The 20,477-nt window shown below is 46.9% G+C and overlaps 1 protein-coding gene and 1 long non-coding RNA gene across 4 annotated transcripts in view; one reads left to right on the plus strand and one right to left on the minus strand.

Moving 5' to 3' along the window:
• The window catches only part of LOC310664289, a 258,524-nt gene that overhangs the window by 183,424 nt on the left and 54,623 nt on the right, over positions 1-20,477 (plus strand). The gene's annotated exons all lie outside the window — the stretch shown is intronic.
• Positions 7,254-20,477, minus strand: part of DAPK2 (death associated protein kinase 2) — a 63,143-nt gene continuing 49,919 nt past the window's right edge. For 2 of the 3 annotated variants that reach the window (XM_083413120.1, XM_083413119.1), the window contains 2 exons: positions 18,710-18,755; positions 15,474-17,065 (listed from right to left, as the gene is read on the minus strand). In XM_083413120.1, coding sequence (XP_083269246.1) covers positions 16,415-17,065; positions 18,710-18,755 — 697 coding nt within the window. In that variant the 3' untranslated portion in view covers positions 15,474-16,414. Of the gene's footprint in view, positions 9,555-9,717; positions 11,561-12,926; positions 13,011-14,315; positions 14,406-15,473; positions 17,066-18,709; positions 18,756-20,477 lie in introns of those variants that run through there. The other variant, XR_014504826.1, reaches the window with a different exon arrangement.

A 20,477-nucleotide genomic window follows, 5' to 3' on the forward strand; every position in this document is an offset into this window, starting at 1 on the left:
CACACACACACACACACACACACACACACACACACACACACAGGGCTGTACACCTGCTCACTCAACTATGCAACCCTCCCAGCCATTTCTCCCACATTAACCCCTAGAGCTTCCCTTTCCCACCACATGCAACTACTAAGCTCACTTTTCCTGGCCGCTTGGGTTTTTCTTCATGGAAATCCAAGATTGTGACGAGGCACTGCAAATCGTCCAATGGGGGCTTCCTCCAATATGGGCAGCCTCAGGCTGGGGAAGGGTGTTCTACGGGGCTTCTGTTTCCCCTGACCACAACAGGCTGGCAGGCAGGCTGGCAAGTATCGTGTCTGCCTGATAAGCAGTAGTGTGTCCAGGAGTTATGAATAGCAACAGTGCTGCTGTTTACATGTTGTGTGCAGAGAGTGCTGCTTTACATGTTGTCTTCCTTCTCATCCTGCATCACTCCATTTTTTCAACATGTCTTCAGAGGCCTGACGTTTTCCATCTTCATTCCAAAAGCTGGACGCAATACTCCAGATGAGCCCTGACTAATGTGAAATAAAGGACAACTCTGACTTTCAAGTTAAACTTTTATTAATGCTGCTGAAAATCCCATAAACCATTTTTTGCAGCCACATCATGCTACCGTCTCCTGTTCAGCCACTGATAAGACACTCCCAGAACATTGCTCATATAGACTATTACCAAGTAGTACTTGTAAAATAAATAATAAATAATTATTATTACTAGAAGCTTTTATTCCACTAGAAAAAAAGTCCCTAATTGATCAGGTGAAAGTACCCTGACTGATCCAGCTTTTACAAATATTATTTTTATCTCAGTTGTTTATTTTAAAAAGCACTGCATAAAAAGAAGCATTCCCTTTTCTCTGTCAAAGGAGCAAATGCCTCTTCTATCACAATGTAAGCAGGTTGGTTGGTTGGTTGGTTTGGCTTTCAAACTCTTGACTTACAAAATTAATCACTCAGTTAATCCCCGTTGGCTCCACTCATTTGCACATTCTTACATGTGAGTGAGGCTCATTTAATAAAGTAGGACTTGATTCTGAGTAAAGTGATATTGTCTCTCTGCTGCTTGGGACTACAACTCCCATCAGCTCCAGTCAGCATAGCTGAGCTGGCTGGGGCTGATGGGAATTGCAGTCCAAAACACCTGGAAGGCACCAGGTTAACAAGGACTGAGGCTCAGAATTGCTTTAGGAGATTTATTTTATTGAGTTGACGACCCTATTCATCCCCACCCACCCCCAATCCCTCAGGCACTCTAATTTAAATTGGGTTTCAAATTGTAATAAATCTCAGTGCAATTGTTTTGTTCAACAGGGTGGAAATTGACACTCCTTGCTGATATTAATTGGTTGCTTGTTTTGTTTGATGTTGTTTCAATCATTTTTATTGCACCCAGGATTGGTTGTTTTATGCTATTTTTATTGCATTGCCTTCCACATTTTATTAAAGAAATGGGACAAATAAATTTCATTTTATATTCATTTTTGGACCAGTGCTACTGTATATCACAAAATACATGTTTATTTGTACAATATTTTTGACTTTCAGCTCCCCAAGAACTTCAACCATAGCCCCATCAAAATTGTACCCATTTTACAGCTAGTGGCTAGAAGACAAAGGCAAGGTGAAGGGAGTGCACTAGAACCCAGGGCAAAACTTAACTCCCTGTCTAGTGCTCTGTGTACCTGCTTGAGCTTCCTTTGGCCCAGCCCACAGGCATGCCTTGGCTTTTGAAATTTTGGAAATTTCATTCCTTTCCAAGTGGCTGAGGTGTTTGAGAAATTGAGAAATAAATGAAAATAAACAGTTGCTGCCTAGGGAAAAGTCTTGGGCACTGAATATTCCATTTGGCTTCCTCATACCATATTATAAGCATCTTGTTCATTTCTTTTAACATACGTTAGGGCTCCTTTCCCCATCAAAAAAATTGAAAGTGGGTATATAAAAGAGGACACTAACAGCCTTTGCTTTGCATTGGCCAGGCCTCTACATCTTCATAAGGCCTCCATGACATGCACACGAGCACACAGACCAGGGTTGCCAGTCCCCACTTTGGGGTCCTGATATGGGCCCCAAGTAATTTTTTTCTAGACCACCAATTTTGGCAACTGCAGCAAGAGGAGGGAGGTAAAGGTAAAGGGACCCCTGACCATTAGGTCCAGTCATGGATGACTCTGGGGTTGCGGCACTCATCTCGCTTTATTGGCCAAGGGAGCCGGCGTAAAGCTTCTGGGTCATGTGGCCAGCATGACAAAGCTGCTTCTGGCAAACCAGAGCAGCATGCAGAAACGCCATTTACCTTCCTGCCAGAGTGGTACCTACTTATCTACTTGCACTTTGACGTGCTTTCGAACTGCTGGGTTGGCAGGAGCAGGGACCGAGCAACGGGAGCTCACCCCGTAGCGGGGATTCGAACTGCCGACCTTCTGATTGGCAAGTCCTAGGCTCTGTGGTTTAACCCACAGCGCCACCCGGGTCCCTAGGAGGGAGGTAGTGCTGGGCAATTAACTCCTCAGCTGATCTGAACCCATCCGCTTGGGGGTGGGCTGTGTGTCTCCCAGGTATCTGTGCCTGTGAGAGTGTGAGATGACCACACTCGCCTTGGGACACAGCTACCCACCCATCGGTTTGCCATAATGAATATGTTCCTCAAGCAAAAAGGTTTAGCCATCCCTGGCCTCTTGTAACCATGAGGTCTAACAACATAGCGCAGTCTTGCACTCTAGTTCACAAAAGCCTTGTTGGCCTAATCAGCTTAATTGTCTTCAAGGTGCCACAGGACCTTGTTTCCACTGCAACAGACTAATACAGTAATCGCACTAGGAATGCATTTTAAAAAAATGAAAGTCTCCTAGACTGCATTTGTGATCAAAGAGGCACACACACAGGTGATGTGACAGGTCAGTCCCAAGAGGCCTGGGTTAGTAAAAAGATGCTCCCATATGCTTGGGCAGTCAAAAGCAACAGACTGTGAAAGGTTTTGCTAGGGTTAGGGCAGGGATCCACCCTTGACTCCGCTTCCTCTCCCCCTCTCTCCCAGCAGTCATGATTTAAACTTAGCCTTTGGCTCTCTCCAGCCTCAGCCTGGCGTGTGGGGTTGCTTCAGAAATGCTTATTCATGAACTTCCTGCAAAATTATGTCCCAACGCAGCTGAGAATAAGAGAGCTTGCATCAGCAGCAAGAGAAAAAGAGTACAGCGCTTCAAGATCCCCAGATTAGAGTCCTAAGAGGTACAACCAGGAGATCTATTACCCCAAGTCCCGTGTTTTGAAACATACCTTAAGAAGCAGCTGGCAGCAGCCATGTTCAGAATTATGCCTGCTAATTATTTTAAAAATGCAGATACTGCTTGATTGCAAATATAGTATCTAAGCAGGTTACAAAAATATTTGTCCTGACAGTGTGGCCAAGATGTTCTGAGCTACAAAGAATTGCAACCAGGTGTAAAGGGGGTGGGCATGTGTGCACCCCCGTCAGTGGAATCTCCCATAAAAATCTCACCATCACGGTCTCCCCTGTTAGACTGGGACTCTAAGCCCTTAATGTAGTTACCACAAATTTTCATCCAACCCTGTTGCACTTAAAAGGTACCTGCTGGAGAAAAGGTACCTGCAGGGTTTTTGTTGAGGGGGCAGAACCTCAGATTTGTACTGATTTAGGGGGGACAGCTGCCTCCTTGGGCTAAGCCCATGGTTGGAGGATGGGAGGTTGGCATGAAACCCCCCCCCCATGGCCAGCTGCTCCCCCCCCCCTAGATTCACAAAGCATTGAAAGTACTCAATTATCTGAGGTTCTGCCCCCCCCCCAACTTTGGCTGCCCCCGCCTAAAAGAAATCCCCATGCCTGCTGCCATGGTCCTATGTAATTATGCAAGAAAGAGTTCCCACGTTTGATGCCCATCATCCCAGGGCTGGGAGAGACTCCTGGGCGAATCCCTGGAGACCCAGTGCCGGTTCCTGGACTCGACGGACCATCAGCCTGACTCGGGATCAGCTTGCTTAGACCAGGCAGAAGAGATATTCCAGGGGAGGATTATTTATGAATGTATCCTTGGGAAGGAAAGGTGGCGGCGGCGCGCGGGGGGGGGGGCGGCAATGAGAGGTTCAACAGGGAGAAGGGGGGAAACACAAGCAGAAAGGGGAGGGGGAGAGTCTTCAAGGGTTGGGAGACGTAAGCTAAGAACTGCCAATTCCAATTTGAGCTGGTGGTCGCCTGGCAGGCAATCCCCTCTGCGCCCTCGCCGCGCCCATTCCCGGTCCCACTCGCTAGCACAGTATTATGAAGCTGCTGGTTTGCATCCAGTTTGCGTCTGCGCTCCTGGCTCTCCCTCCCCCTGCCATCCTTGCCAGGCGCCCGGAGACAGGAAGAAGCGCTTCCAAAGCGCTGACACGAGCAGCTGGGGAGGCGCCAGCGCCAGAGTTGCTGTCCAGTTGCTGAGCGCTGATGAAGAGCTGCTGCTCCCTCGCTGACAAAGGCGCCATCAGCCTGAGCAAGGGCAGCTTTGCCTTGGTACCAAGACGCGCGTGGCAGCCAGAGGGGAGCTGTCCAGGAGGAGGAGGAGGAGGAGGAAAGAGAAAGGAGAAACCCCCGAATCCAAGGATGCCAGGACACTGGCGGGCAGCCAGGCCTCAGACACGCCCTGCCGAAGGTTCTCGCCGAGGTTGTCAGTGTCAGGGAAAGGGTGTGGCCAAGAATTCGTGCCATCTTTCAGTGTCGCGAATTTTCACTCTTCCGTGAAAGCAAACGCCCAGTTCCGATGTTTGGCACGAAATATACTTCCTCCTTGAGAATGTAAGGACACACGGAGGGACCATCTGGATCAGATCCCCAAAGACCCAGCTGGTTTAAGACCCTCTTTTTAACACCCGCCTGTCAAAGCTTCCCATAAGCAGGACGTGAAGATAATTGCCTTCCCTCTTATTTCCCACCACCACCACACACCCCAACAGATAGTCACTGCCTCTGAACAATAAACTAGCATATTAGCCATGAAGATTAGTAGTCACTGACAGGACTCTCCTCTTCTCCCCTTTCAAAGTCATCTTGGTCAGCGGCCACCACTACCCCACAATTATGCTAAGTGGTTTTACATGCAGAATCCTTTGGAAGATCAAGGTTTCTACAGGTTTGAATGAAGCAGCAGAGAAGAAGAAGAAGAAGAGTTTGGATTTGATATCCTGCCTTTCACTCCCTTTAAGGAGTCTCAAAGCAGCTAACATTCTCCTTTCCCTTCCTCCCCCACAACAAACACTCTGTGAGGTGAGTGGGGCTGAGAGACTTCAGAGAAGTGTGACTGGCCCAAGGTCACCCAGCAGCTGCATGTGGAGGAGCGGGGAAGCGAACCTGGTTCCCCAGATTACGAGACTACCACTCTTAACCACTACACCAGCTGGGGCTGGATGCTGTGCCGCCCAACTGAGGCAGAGCACCATACGAAGCTGCCTGGCCACACCTGCAAGCCCAGCTGCAGTCCTGGTCATGCACCGAGATGGGTTTAAAGAACCATCTGGTGACAGCTCAGTGGGCAGAGCAGAGGCCATCCACCCCCCTGCCACCTGAATCCTCTTCCCAGATAACTGAAGCAGGGCCAGAGATGAATATTGGCCACAAAGGTGTGGTGTGGCATCCTCATGGATTGATGCCAGCTTTGTCCATCCTACTTTTATCTTTTGATGGCTTTGCTGAATTTATATCCACAGCCTGATAATAATAATAATAATAATAATAGTAATAATTTTTTATTTATACCCCGCCCTCCCCAGCCAGAGCCAGGCTCAAGGCGGCTAACACCAATACAATTATAATAAAACATAATGGGGGGGGGGGGACAAACAAAAAAAACAAAAAGCCAGTTTATTAAAATACAATTTAAAATGCAGCCTCATTTTAATAGTAGCCCATAAATCAAAACCATAAGGGGAGGGAAACATAAGGGTCGGACTGAGTCCAAACCAAAGGCCAGGCGGAACAGCTCTGTCTTGCAGGCCCTGCGGAAAGATGTCAAGTCCCGCAGGGCCCTAGTCTCTTGTGACAGAGCGTTCCACCAAGTCGGGGCCAGTACTGAAAAGGCCCTGGCCCTAGTTGAGACCCTAGTTTCACCCATACTGGGGGAGCAGAGGATGAAAGGTCAGTGGGGGCTGCTACAGCTGCTGTCACCCCTCACCATCTACTGCTTCACTGTTGGTAGGGCCAGCCCTGGGAACAAGTGCATCAAGACACACTTTCCCTGACCCAGCTCCATCATCCCTTCCCCAGAACCATAGATGTCAAAAGGGAAATTCCCTTATTCCGAATAGGATTCCTCACAAGAAAAGGGAAAAGTTGACAGCTATGCCCTGAACCCTCACTTGCATTGATTGTGAATCTCCACTACCCTTTTGCAGGCGGCTGAGTCGCTTGGGATGGGTAGCCTCCAGTTCCTTTCCAAATCACCACCCCGTCTATCCAGTGCAACCTGAACCTTGCCTGGACTTTAGCTCCTTGCACTTCAAGTCCTACCTTCAAAGCAAGCATTAAAACCAATAGGTGGCTTTTCCACTGCACCAACGCTAGACTGAGACAGGAGCTTTTGGCTGCAGAGGCCCATTTCATCACCAACACATCCTGTGCTCACTCCATCCATGCAAAGGAGGTATCAGATAGTTAGCAGAGGTAGCTGCTATTGGAAGCATGCAGACCCCAGATCTTTGCTGTACCCTCAAAAAGCAACAACTGTGACTTGGCACAGGAGATAGATTCTTAAACAAAGGGAAGAAGTTTCTTTTGCCTGGTGGAACATGCATGTAGGGCCAGCCTGAGTGCACAATCACATTAAGAGACTGTTTTGAATTACTGTTTTTTAAGGCGGGGGCATTGCAACTGTACATCTAGCAAAGCTGCTGCTGAGTGTTGCAGTGTCAGATACGCAAGAGCCAGTCGGCTTGGTTCACATGTTGGCATTGCAAAGAATTGTGGGATGTGCCTCTCAGATTGTGCAAAGCAGCTACCCGGGACAGGGAATCTGCAGGTAACTTGCTTTTTCTATCCATGGAATGAGAAGGTGGTTACGCTGAACATGCTATGTTAGTCCCTAGCCAATTCAGGACCATAGCTCAGTGGTAGAGCACCAGCATATGCTTCTGAATCCAACTCAAATTAAGCATCTCTGGTTTAAAAAAAGATCCAGGGGCAAGGTGATGGAAAAGGCCCTTCTCTCTCCCATGATCCCTGTGGAGAGTTGCCACCAATCAGAAGAGACAATGCTGGGCTAGATGGATGAATAATCTGACCTTTAATAAGGCACCATTGAGCAGCTTTTAAACAAAGGTTGCAATTTTAAACTGCAAAATGCACATTTTGTAATAAGTCAAAGCTTTCCACAGCCTCAAACCCAGAGATCGAAGGCAGTTTGTGAACTTTACATTGGAAACGGTTCAAACATTTCCCATTACTGCAATGAGCTAAACTCCTTTGCAATGCAGATTGCATTGATTTGGTTTATGTAGCTGCTGAATGCTGAATGATCTCCCGTACAATTAATCTCAAGTGATGCTACGCATGTTAAAATCACTGATGCAGGGGATCAAGATTACGGTGCCAAGCTTAATGTAATACCGTGCACACAATTCCCCCTTTCTGCATTATGACCAGCTGAACATAGCAAACCTGAGCTTTATTTCCTGCATTATGTATCCTTTAAGTGTCCTTTGCAGATGGAAGTAGGTGCAGTTGTTCTATGTTAGTAGGAGTGAACAACTGCAACTTGCTTCCATGGAGTGGATGAGCCCCAGAATTCCTGATTTCTGCAAATCAGTGTTTTTTTTAACCTTCTGTATATTCTTCAATATGTACTACAGATCTAATGCCCAAATACAGTACAGTGGAACCTCTACTTACGGACATAATCCGTTCCAGAGGTCCGTCCGTAAGTCGATTTGGGTCACTGGTAGAAGCGCCGTTGTGCGCAGGTGCATTTGGCGGCAGCGCGCTTCTGCTTGTGTGCAAACGGCAGAAGCCGCTTCTGCGCATGCACGAATCACAGCAAATCCAGTATTTATTTCCAGGTTTGCTGCGGTCGCAACTTGGATCGGGCCCAAGTAGAGGCGGTCGTAAGTAGAGGTTCTACTGTATCAAGTTTAGAATTTTAAACTCATTATCTCCTAACAAAGCAAATATGTAACTGTTTTATTCTGGAAAATGTTCCTCAGGATAAGAGGGGTGGTGCATTTGGTGTACAGCTGATAATAGAACACAACATGAGAAAAGCAGATATTGAGGGGCTGCTCAATAGGTACAAATGTTGCAATGTGATGATATCGGATGGGGGGGGGGAACTGTGCCTCGAGGACAAAAGGAATGGCAGCTTCAAAACGGAAGAGCAGGCAAGGAAAAGAGCGTCCTTGTCTGAATCAGATTGCATTAGTGTTTCTTCTGGTGAAAGCTGAGATTTAACATGTCCTGGAGTACTTTATTTTCCCCCCCAGGATGTGACAGATCACAGGTCTTGCCTCTTGGATAATTTGCTACATCAAAATGAATGTAAGAAGTTGCCCTCAAACATTTAACTCGCTGGTGTTTTGTCTTTGGAGAGGGCAATTCCAACAAACGTACATTGGAAATTTTTGCAACACACAAAAAAAATGAAAAACAAAAACACAGCATACATCATAGTGAATATCAAAACCCAAAATACAAGTGCATAAGCAAAATGCTGACCATAATGAGGTTTGAAAATATATACCCGCACACAACCCTTAAGTAAAAAACATGGAGATCTGGGCCAAACATGGAGATACAGGGCCAAAGGACCACAAGGTAGTATCAAAGCACAGCAGAGTGATTTTTCAACATGATACAACTAACTTAACTGAAGAGTACATTTCCAAAATAATGTTGAATATGTTGGTGGAAACAGCAGTATGGCTTATAACTCACTAGGAGCAAAGCACTGTCCCCCCTTTTCCCTTTAATAATATATGAAAAGACATGTAAAGCTGTCCCAGCAGGCTTGTCTTCGTTCCAGGCAGGTGATGAAGGCAGGGAAGGAGGAGGAGGAGGAGAAACCAAGAATTAGGAACATAAATTTTGAGAACAGAGCCTCCATAGGCCTATCCCAACAGGACTAAGGAAGCAGAAACATGTGGTGGATGGGATGAAATATATTGGAATGGAATAAATCTCACAGGGGAGGGGGAAGAACATCAGGAACTTCAGCACAAGTTTGACCATCTTGACTCAAAGGACAACAGATGACTCATTTTCTAGAAGTCTTGAAATCTCCATAGTTTGTCCTTCCTTTTCCCCTAGAAACCGGGATGCATTTTTCCTGAGGTGGGATCCTCTCAGATCAGGTAATCCAGGCATATTAAGTGCATGACAATGTTAAAGAATCCGCTATCCAACTGGCAAATGCAAAATATGAAAACTTTGCAAAGAGACTTAGGCATGTCTCTGGTTGTGCAGGAGCTGATGTTTAGGCGTGTTAGGAATTCACTTGACCAAACAATGGTATATATGTCTACTTCAGAAGCAAATCTCTTTGTGTTTAAATGGGGCTTAGCCCCCAGTAACTGTGTCCAGGACAGTGGCGTAGCGTGGGTTGTCAGCACCCGGGGCAAGGCAAGTAATTTGCGCCCCCCAACCCGTGGATTTTAGCACTGCGAGTGCGAGCGCCCCCCACAGATGTTGCGCCCGGTGCGGCCAGCCCACCCTGCACCCCCCACGCTACGCCACTGGTCCAGGATGACAACCTAGGCTTTGGTTTAGGGCCGTCACAGGGGGAAACAGGGTTATTGTGCCTTTAACAGCTGTATCTCTGCCAGCAGAACAAATCTTATTTCCCATAGTAAGCATGAGGTTGGCTAGAGCAGGGGAGGGGGAGCAGCAGTACTGACTGCACTCTCAAACTTTTGAGTTATGCCTGCTGCCCACGGCAACCATGTTTGGCCTGCCATCTCCATCTGCCGCAGGGCAGCCATTTTGTGTCTCTCTCTAAATCTGAAATGTGCCCCCTGCTGAAAACATTCCTTTTAGACAAACCTACCTAGATGCTTTACAAGGGACGCGGGTGGCACTTGCCACAGAGCCTAGGGCTTGCCAATCAGAAGATTGGCAGTTCGAATCCCCGTGACGGGGTGAGCTCCCATTGCTCAGTCCCTGCTCCTGCCAACCTAGCAGTTCAAAAGCACGTCAAAGTGCAAGTAGATAAATAGGTACCGCTCTGGCGGGAAGGTAAGTGGCGTTTCCGTGCGCTGCTCTGGTTCGCCATAAGTGGCTTAGTCATGCTGGCCACATGACCCGGAAGCTGTACGCCGGCTCCCTTGGCCAATAAAGCGAGATGAGCGCCGCAACCCCGGAGTCGGCCACAACTGGACCTAACGGTCAGGGTTCCCTTTACCTTTACCTAGATGCTTAGAAAGTTGAGGTCATTTTAATCTGTTTCAGTATTTTTTAACTTTTTGTATGTTTTTAAAGTAGGGCTATTCATTTTTCTAGATTTTGCTGGTTGCTCAAACCGCTTTGAGGGTTTTCTTTTAACAATCAAGCAGTTTATACATTTTGTGAAATAAATAAATAAATTGGTGACTGCTCCCCTCTGGGCTAAGGTGTCCTGCTATCGGGGGGGGGGGGGCAGAAGAGCGCAGGGGTGCCATTGACTAAGTCGCTTTGATCCTTGAGAGGGGCAAGGCAGGGGAGGCAGAGTGTGTTTGCAGAAGGACGATGCAGCAGGTGCCAAGGAAAGGAGGCTTCTTCCTCTGGCCTTTGCCAGGAGATGAGGGCTGGTGCCCAATCACTACATTAAACTGATTAGGATCAAATGTTTGCCAAATGCACCCAACTCTGCAGGAGAACAGAGACTGGTGGGAAACGTAGCTCGTCAAAAAGAAACACCCTGCAGCCTGCTTTTGCTCTTCCTGTCCGCTGCCCTTGATAGAAACAATCTCCTGCCTCTTTGCAAGAAGGAGCTGGGGGGGGGGGGTTGCCCTCAAGGGCTTCAAAGAAGAAGGGGGAGATCGCTCTCACCTACACAGCACCCAAGATCAGCTGGCTGCCTGGGGGGCACCTGGAATGGACACCATTCCTACCTTATCATCCTACTCCTGCTCCAACACCTCAGTTTTCTGCCCAGCTCTTTCCCCTGGATCACCAGCTCTGCACACACTGGTCTTACTTCTTATTTGCAGTTAAAATAATGGAGTCAACCCCCCCCCCCAACAAGAAATGACACCTCGTATCCCACAGTCCACTCCTATCTTGGCTTGTATATGACAATTTATAGTGCACCGAACGTGTCTGGGACTTCATTGTGGCTTCTTCCTGCCTTTGGAGCATCCAGAGTCCCCAAGCAGCTACACGAGCCTTTCTGGTCTGTGCTTGCGTATACGTTGGGGGTAGAAAGAGCCCCCGAGACAAAGTGTTCAGTTGTGCAAGAGCTGTGCTGTTAGGCACGTGAAAATCTCAGTCCGACACCCGTTTCTGTTTGGTGGAGTTAAGATATACTGCTTGTCCTCCTCAAGAGATGGTGAGGCGCCGGCCGGCTGGGAAGATCTTCCTCGTGGTCACTTTCGCAATTGCGCTGGAACAAAGGAGAAAATAGGTGACGTTTCAGGCAGGGCTCAGCATCTGCAGACTTTTCCTTGCCCCTCTTTTTTATACACACATTATTGTTATTATTATTATTATTATTATTATTATTATTATTATTACAGTGGTGCCTCGCAAGACGAAAAGAATTCGTTCCGCGAGTCTCTTCGTCTAGCGGTTTTTTCGTCTTGCGAAGCAAGCCCATTAGTGGATTAGCGGATTAGCGCTATTAGCGGTTTAGCGGCTATTAAAGGCTTAAGGGATTAGCGGATTAGCTGCTGAAAGGCTATTAGCAGCTTAGTGCCTTAGAAAAAGGGGGTGGGGAGCGGAAAAAAACCCCCAGGAATCCCAAGACATTTTCGTCCTGCGAAGCAAGCCCATAGCAAATTCGTCCTGCGAAGCACCTCCAAAACGGAAAACCCTTTCGTCTAGCGGGTTTTCCGTCTTGCGAGGTATTCGTCTTGCAGGGCACCACTGTAGTAGTATTATTATTATTATTATTATTATTATTATTATTATTATTATTATTATATACAACCTTCTGAGGAACACAGGGCAGTTTAAAATATAAAAAGACCTAACATAGTAATAAACAGTAATAATAACCCTGCCTGCCAAAGGAGGAACCAACATTCATGGAGAGGAGCACCAGGCCCCTCTGGGGGTGCTGGCATGGGGGGGCATGCTATCCCCCCAGGGCAGGTGGCGCAGCACACTTTTTTGTGTGCCACCATCCCTGGATCCCAGCCTTGCAAGGCTACAGGGGGGATGGACATGGGGACGCAGCAACCTTGTGCCCTTTGATCCTAGCCTTGTGCAAGGCTAGGATCGAGGGGTGCATGGCCGCCACATTCCCCCCTGCAGCCTTGCAAGGCTAGGATCTGGGGAGAGTGGCATGAGGAGGGTGCAACAGCCGTGGCTGCCAGGGCTGGTGTTGCTCCAGCTCCCACAGGGGCTGGACAGGCACAGCAGGGTCCGTTTGTCCTCGGCCTCTCACGCCGCCCCTGGCATGGGGGCATGTGCCTGGGTCCACCCACCCTGGGCAACATGGAGACACGCTCCGCTGCCGGGTGGGCAGACTTCTGGCTTGCAGCCTCCAGGCACAGGGGCATTAGGCCCCTGAATAACAAATGCTAAGAAGCAGCAATGGGAGAAGGGCTATTGCATTGCATAGGCGTCTCAGGGGCTGGTTGGCCAGCCAGCTGCTGAAGGAAGCAAAATGCTGAGCTAGGTGATCCTTTGCCTGATTGAACAGGGCTCTCCAGCAACATTTGGAAGGCATCAAATTGGCTGCCCCTCCTCTGCCGCAAGCAACTGGGCACGTCGACTTTCCACTTCCTTTGCCTCCATGTACTTACCAAGCTTTCATCTTGCATTAGGCGAACCTTTCTCACCAAGGTGCGAGATAAATGGTTGCACAGTGCAACAATACTGTAAGTAAGCTGGGGGAACAACAAGGATATTGTGGTTATACTCTTGAAAGGCAGAAGATGACCCTGCAGAGCCACTTATGGGATGTCCCCACAACCCCCAGTGCATTTTATGGGCACAACCAAGGGGCATCTTCAAGAACTGCCCTGTCATCAGCCTCCAATACACAGGTGAGGTTTGGAAGCAGCACCAGGGAGACCTTAAAAAGCTGCATGGGGGATTTAGTGAGCTAACAAAACCAGGAAAATGTTATACGTTAAAATGCAGCAATACAGAAAAGATTCAGCTGGACCCTATTGCCTCTGGTTGACCCAGTTCACTGTGAGCTCACCTGGGTCAGAAGGAGGCAGATCTCAGTGCTCAGACAAAGTGCTCAGTATAGCTGAAATGATTATCGGGGACTACATGGGGCCAACCCTTGAAGACAGTCTGAACTGGGACATGCAGCTGTGTTCCTCAGCAATAAGAGAAGGGTTGGAAGCCATCCATCCCCTGCTCCTGAGAGCGGCTTACCTCTGTGGGGAAGGTGATCAGAGGCCAGTAGTGGGCAGGATCAAAGCATGCGCACACGCTATGTATCCTGTTCTGGGCTGAGTCATACTTCCCCAAAGGAGAAGGTACACAGGGTTGAGGTGCTCCTGGATCCATTTTGGTCATTATAGGCTCAGCTTTGATATCAAGGAGTGCTTATTTCCTGCTCTGGCTGATTTGCCAGCTATGGCCATTCCTGGTTTGATGTAGCCTCCCATCTTGATTACTTAGGGACTACCCTTGGAGACGGTTTGAAAACTTCAGCTTGTGAAGAACAGGCCTGGTGAGAGCTGTAGTCCACCAAGATCTGGAGGGCACCATGTTTAGGAAGGGTGGCCTAGGCACCCATCCAAATGACGCATTACTCTATAGTGTGGTTTTATGTTGAGCTGCAAATTGTTTTACTGCAAGCTGCTTGGATAACTTTATCGATGGGTAGTCATATAAATTTAAAATAATAATAATCAATAGTGTTGATGTTAACAAGACTGGCCTGCACTTACTAGCTAACTTCTAGAGAGAGAGAAGCCAGTTCTGCAGATAGCTCTGAAAGGTACAATTTATGTCACTTAAAAAAAATAATGTTGTTTCTTTAAAAAGGGGAACCTGTGGCTCTCCAGAAGTTGCTGGAGTAAACAACCACCAGCTCTAATATCATTTGGAAGACCAAAGGCTGCCCATCCCTGCTTCAAAACAAAACAAAACAAAACAAAACAAAACAGAAGTCTTGCTTCTTTGTAGAGAGCACCACACATGCATCAGCAACCACACTCCAAGTACAATACCTTCCACCGCCTCCGGGCATATTGCTTTTTGAAGTTTTCCAAGTTAATGACCGACTCCCTCCTCACCAAGGCCTGGCATTTGTCCTTTGGCTGGGAAAGACAAGAGAGAACAAGGTCAGTGCTTCAGAAAGCCTGGGCCATTAAATATACATTATGTGGGTTGTGTGCTTTAAGTACAGGGCGGGGGGGGGGGAGGCAATTGTGGTGCCATCCAGATGTTGCTGGACTTCAATTCCCGTCCGTCCCAGGCAGCACAGCCATGTATCAGGGAGCTGTAACTCAACAGCATCAGGCAAGCCGGACCTCAAGTCTTTGACATTATCATCCTCTCTGTCTGAAGTTTGACAGGGATGAGACTGGCACAACCAAGTGTAACAGCAATAAAATGGTAGCAAGTAATTTACATCTTAGGACTTAGCTGGCTCCAATGGGACATCCAGTTATGCAGAATTCAGGCAGGCCTCAGGGTACCTACCTTATCTCACACAAGTGAGAGCTTCCAAGCATATTCAAAGCCAAGCCACATGTCAGTTTGGAAGCTACTTTCTTCAAACCTTGGAAAAAGCTGGACTTCCCTGGCTTGAACCCAAACCAGTACTTAGCACACCCCCTCCATCAAGTGACAGCCTCATCTTGCTGAGACCATCACCAGAAACAAATTAATAGGCAATGGGCAAACATTATTCACTCAACCAATCCTAGGTTGCAGGGTCTGGGACCATCAAGAAAAGGTGAGTAAGGGCCAACATGACAGAAGGGAAGAACATTATGCATGGGATGGCGAAAGTAGTTAGAGAATTCCGTGCCTCCCGCCCCACCAGTAATACTAGAATTCGTGGGCTGAGGCAGTGGTGGCCCCGAATTTGGATGGCTTTAAAGAAGATTAGGCCAATTAATGGAGGATAAAACTAGCCACAAAGGCTATGATCTGCCTCCACAATCAGAGGCAGTCATGCTTCTGAATACCAGTTGCTGGAAAACGCAGGAGGAGAGAACGACTCTTGTGCTCAAAAAATCCTGCTTGTGGGCATCTGGGTAGCTGCTCTGAGAAGGACCAGACGGGCCACTGGCCCCATCCAGCAAGCTCTTATTATGTTCTTTTGTGTAGCATACATACAGATGGTGCTGCAAGTAACCACACTGTATTAAATAAATAAATATTAAATAAATATTTATTTTCTCTATAAGTGTGAAATCAGTTACACATTTGATAAGATCATTGCTGCCCAGGCAATGCTCTTCTCTTTCAAAGGCAGGAACAAAACTGTGCATAATTCAATTATAACTCACTCCCCCCTCCCACACTTTCCCCCTTCTAATAATCTGAGTCAAAACAGCAACAAAAACAAAGTCTCAGGTTCCACAATAGGAGTCTTCAGTCATCTGGTTCCTTCACTGGACCATGTTCTTTGCTTGGGGTGGGGTAGAATGTCAAGTCTCTTGACAATGCCTTACGTATCACCCCAGTCAATACGCTGAGAGTAGAGTTGATTTTAGAGCTCTCCATTCACTCCGTAACACGTTCACAATTCTGCTTTTCAACTGAAATGTTTGAAGTGGACTGCGGTCAGGATTGCAGAGGGTGCTGTGGGCAAGAAAGAGCTTCTCCATCTGAATCCATCGCTATTAAAAGCACCAGTCATACTGAGTTTCAAATCAATGCATTCTTACTGACTCTTTCACAGGACAGCAATAGAGGCTGTTAAGGATGCTTAACTATCTACAATCAGGTATTTAGGAGGTATCTCATGGTAACAGTAAGCTGCTTCCATCTTCCAAAGTACAATGACAGCAAAGGCTTTCACTTCTAAATGCAAAGTATGCTCCAAAAAGAGAACAGGGTGTTATTCAAAGGAATTTCAATTCATTTCTAACTGGCAAAATTCACAGCTTCTCTGTTAAAAAGGTAAAACAATGGCAAGAGTTCATATGCCCTGTGTCGTGGCACATATATTTTCAGAGTTCCAAAAGCCAACTGCGACAGTGACTGTCAATTATGTTTCTCAGAAATAAAGTGAACAAGTGGGGCGTCACCATTAGTATGCAGGAATTTTGAGGTGGCATGAATAGATAAATCTGAAACTCCATTTTAGACAGAGTTACTGACTTGACTTTGCAACACCTGGGTTCAAGGCAGCTAGGAATTCTTCACAGCAGGATCTATTTAGCAGCTCCCTAAGAGAGTCATTTATATCTTTGTTAAAGACGGAGCCAAAATTTCCAGTGATGTAGGCGTCACTTCCATCTTCCAGCTGAGAGCTGCCTGTAAATTCCTGAATCCACTTGAGTTCTTCGGACAATTCCTTGCTCAAGGACTCGTAATGTGACTGCCGGTCCATGTACTTGCTGGCAACCCCAGTGAGGCTGCTGCCCACAAGTCTGATGTCCTCCTGCAGGTGCTTCTTCAGAGATTCAATCTTGCGATACTCATACTTCAGCTGGGAAAGTTCATGTCTCACGTTCTCATGTTCTTCTTTGTACCAAGCTTCTTTCTCGTTGTAGATGGAAACGAGGGCGTCAATGTCCTCCTGCAAAGCATCATGGGACACAGCCAGAGCACTGAAGTTCTGCTCCATCCTGGAGATGTCTTCCACCACATAGGCAAAGCGCTCAAAGTTGATGTAGGTGTTGTTGGGTGGCATGCTGGAATGGCACTTGATGGTGTACTCCTTCAGGCGCTTGGTCTTCAGTTGCTGGTTCTCAGCCCTTTTGCTTTCTGGGACCTTCGTTTCTTCCTTGGGCTGGTGAGTCTTCAGACAGAAGTAGTAGGGCATGGTTATTACTGATCCGCAGAATCATGCAAACTGCTTCTATAGACACCACAGCATCAACCACAACACAGCAGGCAAAAGGAAGGCAAACACACAACACATATCCATGGTGCTGGGTGAAAACAGGATTCCTTCATGCATGTCACAGACATTATTTTATTTTCACAAAAAAAGGTTGGTGGAACGAAAACATCCCTGTGAGCACTATGACTGACTGCATGCTGGCATCTGTACATTTACAGTTTAAAAAGTGGTCAATTTTTGTAAAAAATAGAAAATATTTCAGAAAATACACTATTGAGCATTGTGTGTGTGTGTGTGTGTGTGTGTGTCTGTGTGTGTCTGTGTGTACTGGGGTCACCAAAGTCTGTAGCAATCCTGGAAAGCAAGTTATGGGACAAAACAAACAGGTCCTTTCTAAGTCATTTCTGTGAAATGAGTGTGAGTGTTGTGTGGCTATTTTTCCTGTTACTGAGGAATGCTCCCTGTTGCCATTCGAAAGCAAGAGTGTTAGTGTGTTTGTGTGTATTTATATATATATAATCAATATTGTATGATCTCAACAATCAGAGCCAGAAGTACATGGCTGACCTCCCACAGTAAGCGTAAGGTTGATGGGGCTGGCCACCTCTCTAATTTTGTGCTATGCCCCCCACAGCAGCTATTTGCGACTGGCGCCCCAGCACTCTCTCAAAATGTGCCCACTGATCCAAAAAGGTTGGTAGCGCCTGATTCATTGTGATGTGAAAAAAATCTTAAGAGTCCAGCACTCCAGATTCCAGCATGCAAAGACCAGCTGCATATCTTCCATGTTACAATGGATGTCCAGGACTGAATGAATGTTTTGAGTTTCACCTGTAAATAATTGGCTATTCCAGATGAACTTAATGGATGCCCCATATTAATATCGCATATCACTGTGTTCTCAATTATTCACAAAATTTGTCTGGGGTCTTCAACATTCAGATGTGAGTATTGACACTGGGCAAATGTAGGACATCCACTGTATCTTCTACATAGCAGAATAACACAAAAACAAAGAAAGACACAGAGAGGCGTGTGGTCCACTGGGTACTTCTAGGCTATAGCCACTCTTGAAAAGCTGTACAAATCCAATGGAGTGTCTTTTACAACCTCCTATAGATTTCAAGGTGGACTGGAGGGAGCAAATTCATACCAGATAGAGCCCAGCCAAACACAGTTGGAATGTGGTTTATGTCTGTCCATGCAAACAGCAGGCAGATGTATCACCGTCACACAACACATTCCATGACGGAAAATTGTATGCTTGTCAACACACATCTCAGCATTGCATATTTTTTATCTCTTGCTTAAGACAAGAAAGCATTAAAAAAGGCAACATGTATTTTTATTTTGCAAAGATTCTGACAAAGTTTGGCAAAAATTAATCTCCCTCCCCCAGTGAGGTTAAAACTGTGAGAAACCAAACTAGGAGGTCATTGTCATGCTGCCATAATGTTTAAAGTCAGATATGCAAAAGCAAATGAGAATTATGACAGGTGACATTTCAATGCCAAAATGAAGAACTCCATACAAAGCTCTGTCCGAATTAAAAAACACCCCCTTCCCCTGTGACACCACATGCTCCAATTCCAGGCTTACCGTGATCCAGGGGTGAGTGAGAGCTTCTTGGATGGTGAGGCGTTTCCTACAAAGGGAGAAAAATTGTTAAGTAAGCGAGCCCTCCTTGCAGGGAAAAGCTGCTGGTCACAACTGTTCTTGAAGCGTGTCGCATACTGGCTGCAGAGACAGCCCTGTCCGTCTCCCTCTTTAAAAGCATCCTTAGTCTAACGCTACCACAAGAGAGGTCAGAGGATGAGCTGAAGATGAAGGACACATGGAAAGAGAGCAGATCTGTGCCCGTGAACTGCCAGGATGGGAGGCCACCTGAGAAGAAGATGGAGGGCACTCTCTGGAGGAAGTGCCCTTGTGCTGTGGTTCTCAGGCACCCAACAACGAGCTGTTTGCTGGGGCACTTGAAACTTTGACAATTGGGCTTGACAACCCTCTTGTCAATCATCTGATGCCATAATGACGCCAGGTGATGGACAGGTGGGTTGCCCCACCCACCTGCCACAATTTGGCCCACAGAGGTGCTAAGGATTTAGCCTGCTGGGCCAAAAGAGGTCCCCATCCCCATCCCCTGCCCCTGTCCAGAAACCACAGTTGGCCTGGAACATAGGCACAAGATTATGAACTGGGACAATATTTCCTTGGCTCCCAGGTTCATTTCCAGACACAATTTACCTTCAAATTACATTTAAAAACATCTTAGGACTAGGTTACCTGAAAGACTGTCTTCTCCAATATGCATGCTGCCAAAGCTTATCTCTCTTCTGCAGGCCGTGCCCTGAGTGTCCCTGTGGCCCATGCAACCAGCAGGGAGTCAGCCTTTTTGGTAGTGACCATTCCTCTCAGCTTATGGAACAATCTTCCCAGATTGTTGCCTGGTGCCATCCTTGTGGTCATCTTGGCTCCAAAAGAGCTTTCTGCTCGCCCAGCCCTTCTAAACAACTATGTAGTAGTTGTGGTTTTTAATTTTTGGGTTCAGTCCGCTTTGGTTCGCATTTTTTGTACTTAGGACATTTGTGGTTTCATGGCTAACTTCATATTTACATTTTCTCCTGCTATTTACTGTAAGCTGCCTGGATAGGTTTGTGCTGTGAGGCATAAACCAATCAACCCAACCATGGTGGGCAGGACCAGGAAGCTGGAGGGCCTGCCTGTACCTCGGCTTAACCCCTCCCGCCTCCCTTAATTTCCCCTCTTCCATGCAGCTTACAGCTTTCGCAGCACTCCCCTCCAACTACGGCTGCCCCACACTTTCTCCTCCCTAAACCCACAGATACCCTTTGCTTTGAGGGTTGGAGTTATGCTTTTGGGGGTTTTTTTGCAGTTGTATTCTCAAAAATTAATAAACATATATTAAAAGAGAAGAAAAAGAAGATGCAAATAGGAGAGGTACATTGATTGCAATGTAAGATGCTAGGCAGCATCTTAAAAAGTAGAGACATCACCTTGCCAACAAAGGTCCATATAGTTAAAGCTATGGTTTTCCCAGTAGTGATATATGGAAGTGAGAGCTGGACCATAAAGAAGGCTGATCACCGAAGAATTGATGCTTTTGAATTATGGTGCTGGAGGAGACTCTTGAGAGTCCCATGGACAGCAGGAAGATCAAACCTATCCATTCTGAAGGAAATCAGCCCTGAGTGCTCACTGGAAGGACAGATTGTGAAGCTGAGGCTTCAATACTTTTGGGCCACCTCATGAGAAGAGAAGACTCCCTGGAAAAGACCCTGATGTTGGGAAAGATGGAGGGCACAAGGAGAAGGGGACGACAGAGGACGAGATGGTTGGACAGTGTTCT

Source organism: Podarcis tiliguerta, assembly GCF_965153285.1.
Source record: "Podarcis tiliguerta genome assembly, chromosome: 14".
Taxonomy (NCBI): Eukaryota; Metazoa; Chordata; class Lepidosauria; order Squamata; family Lacertidae; genus Podarcis; species Podarcis tiliguerta.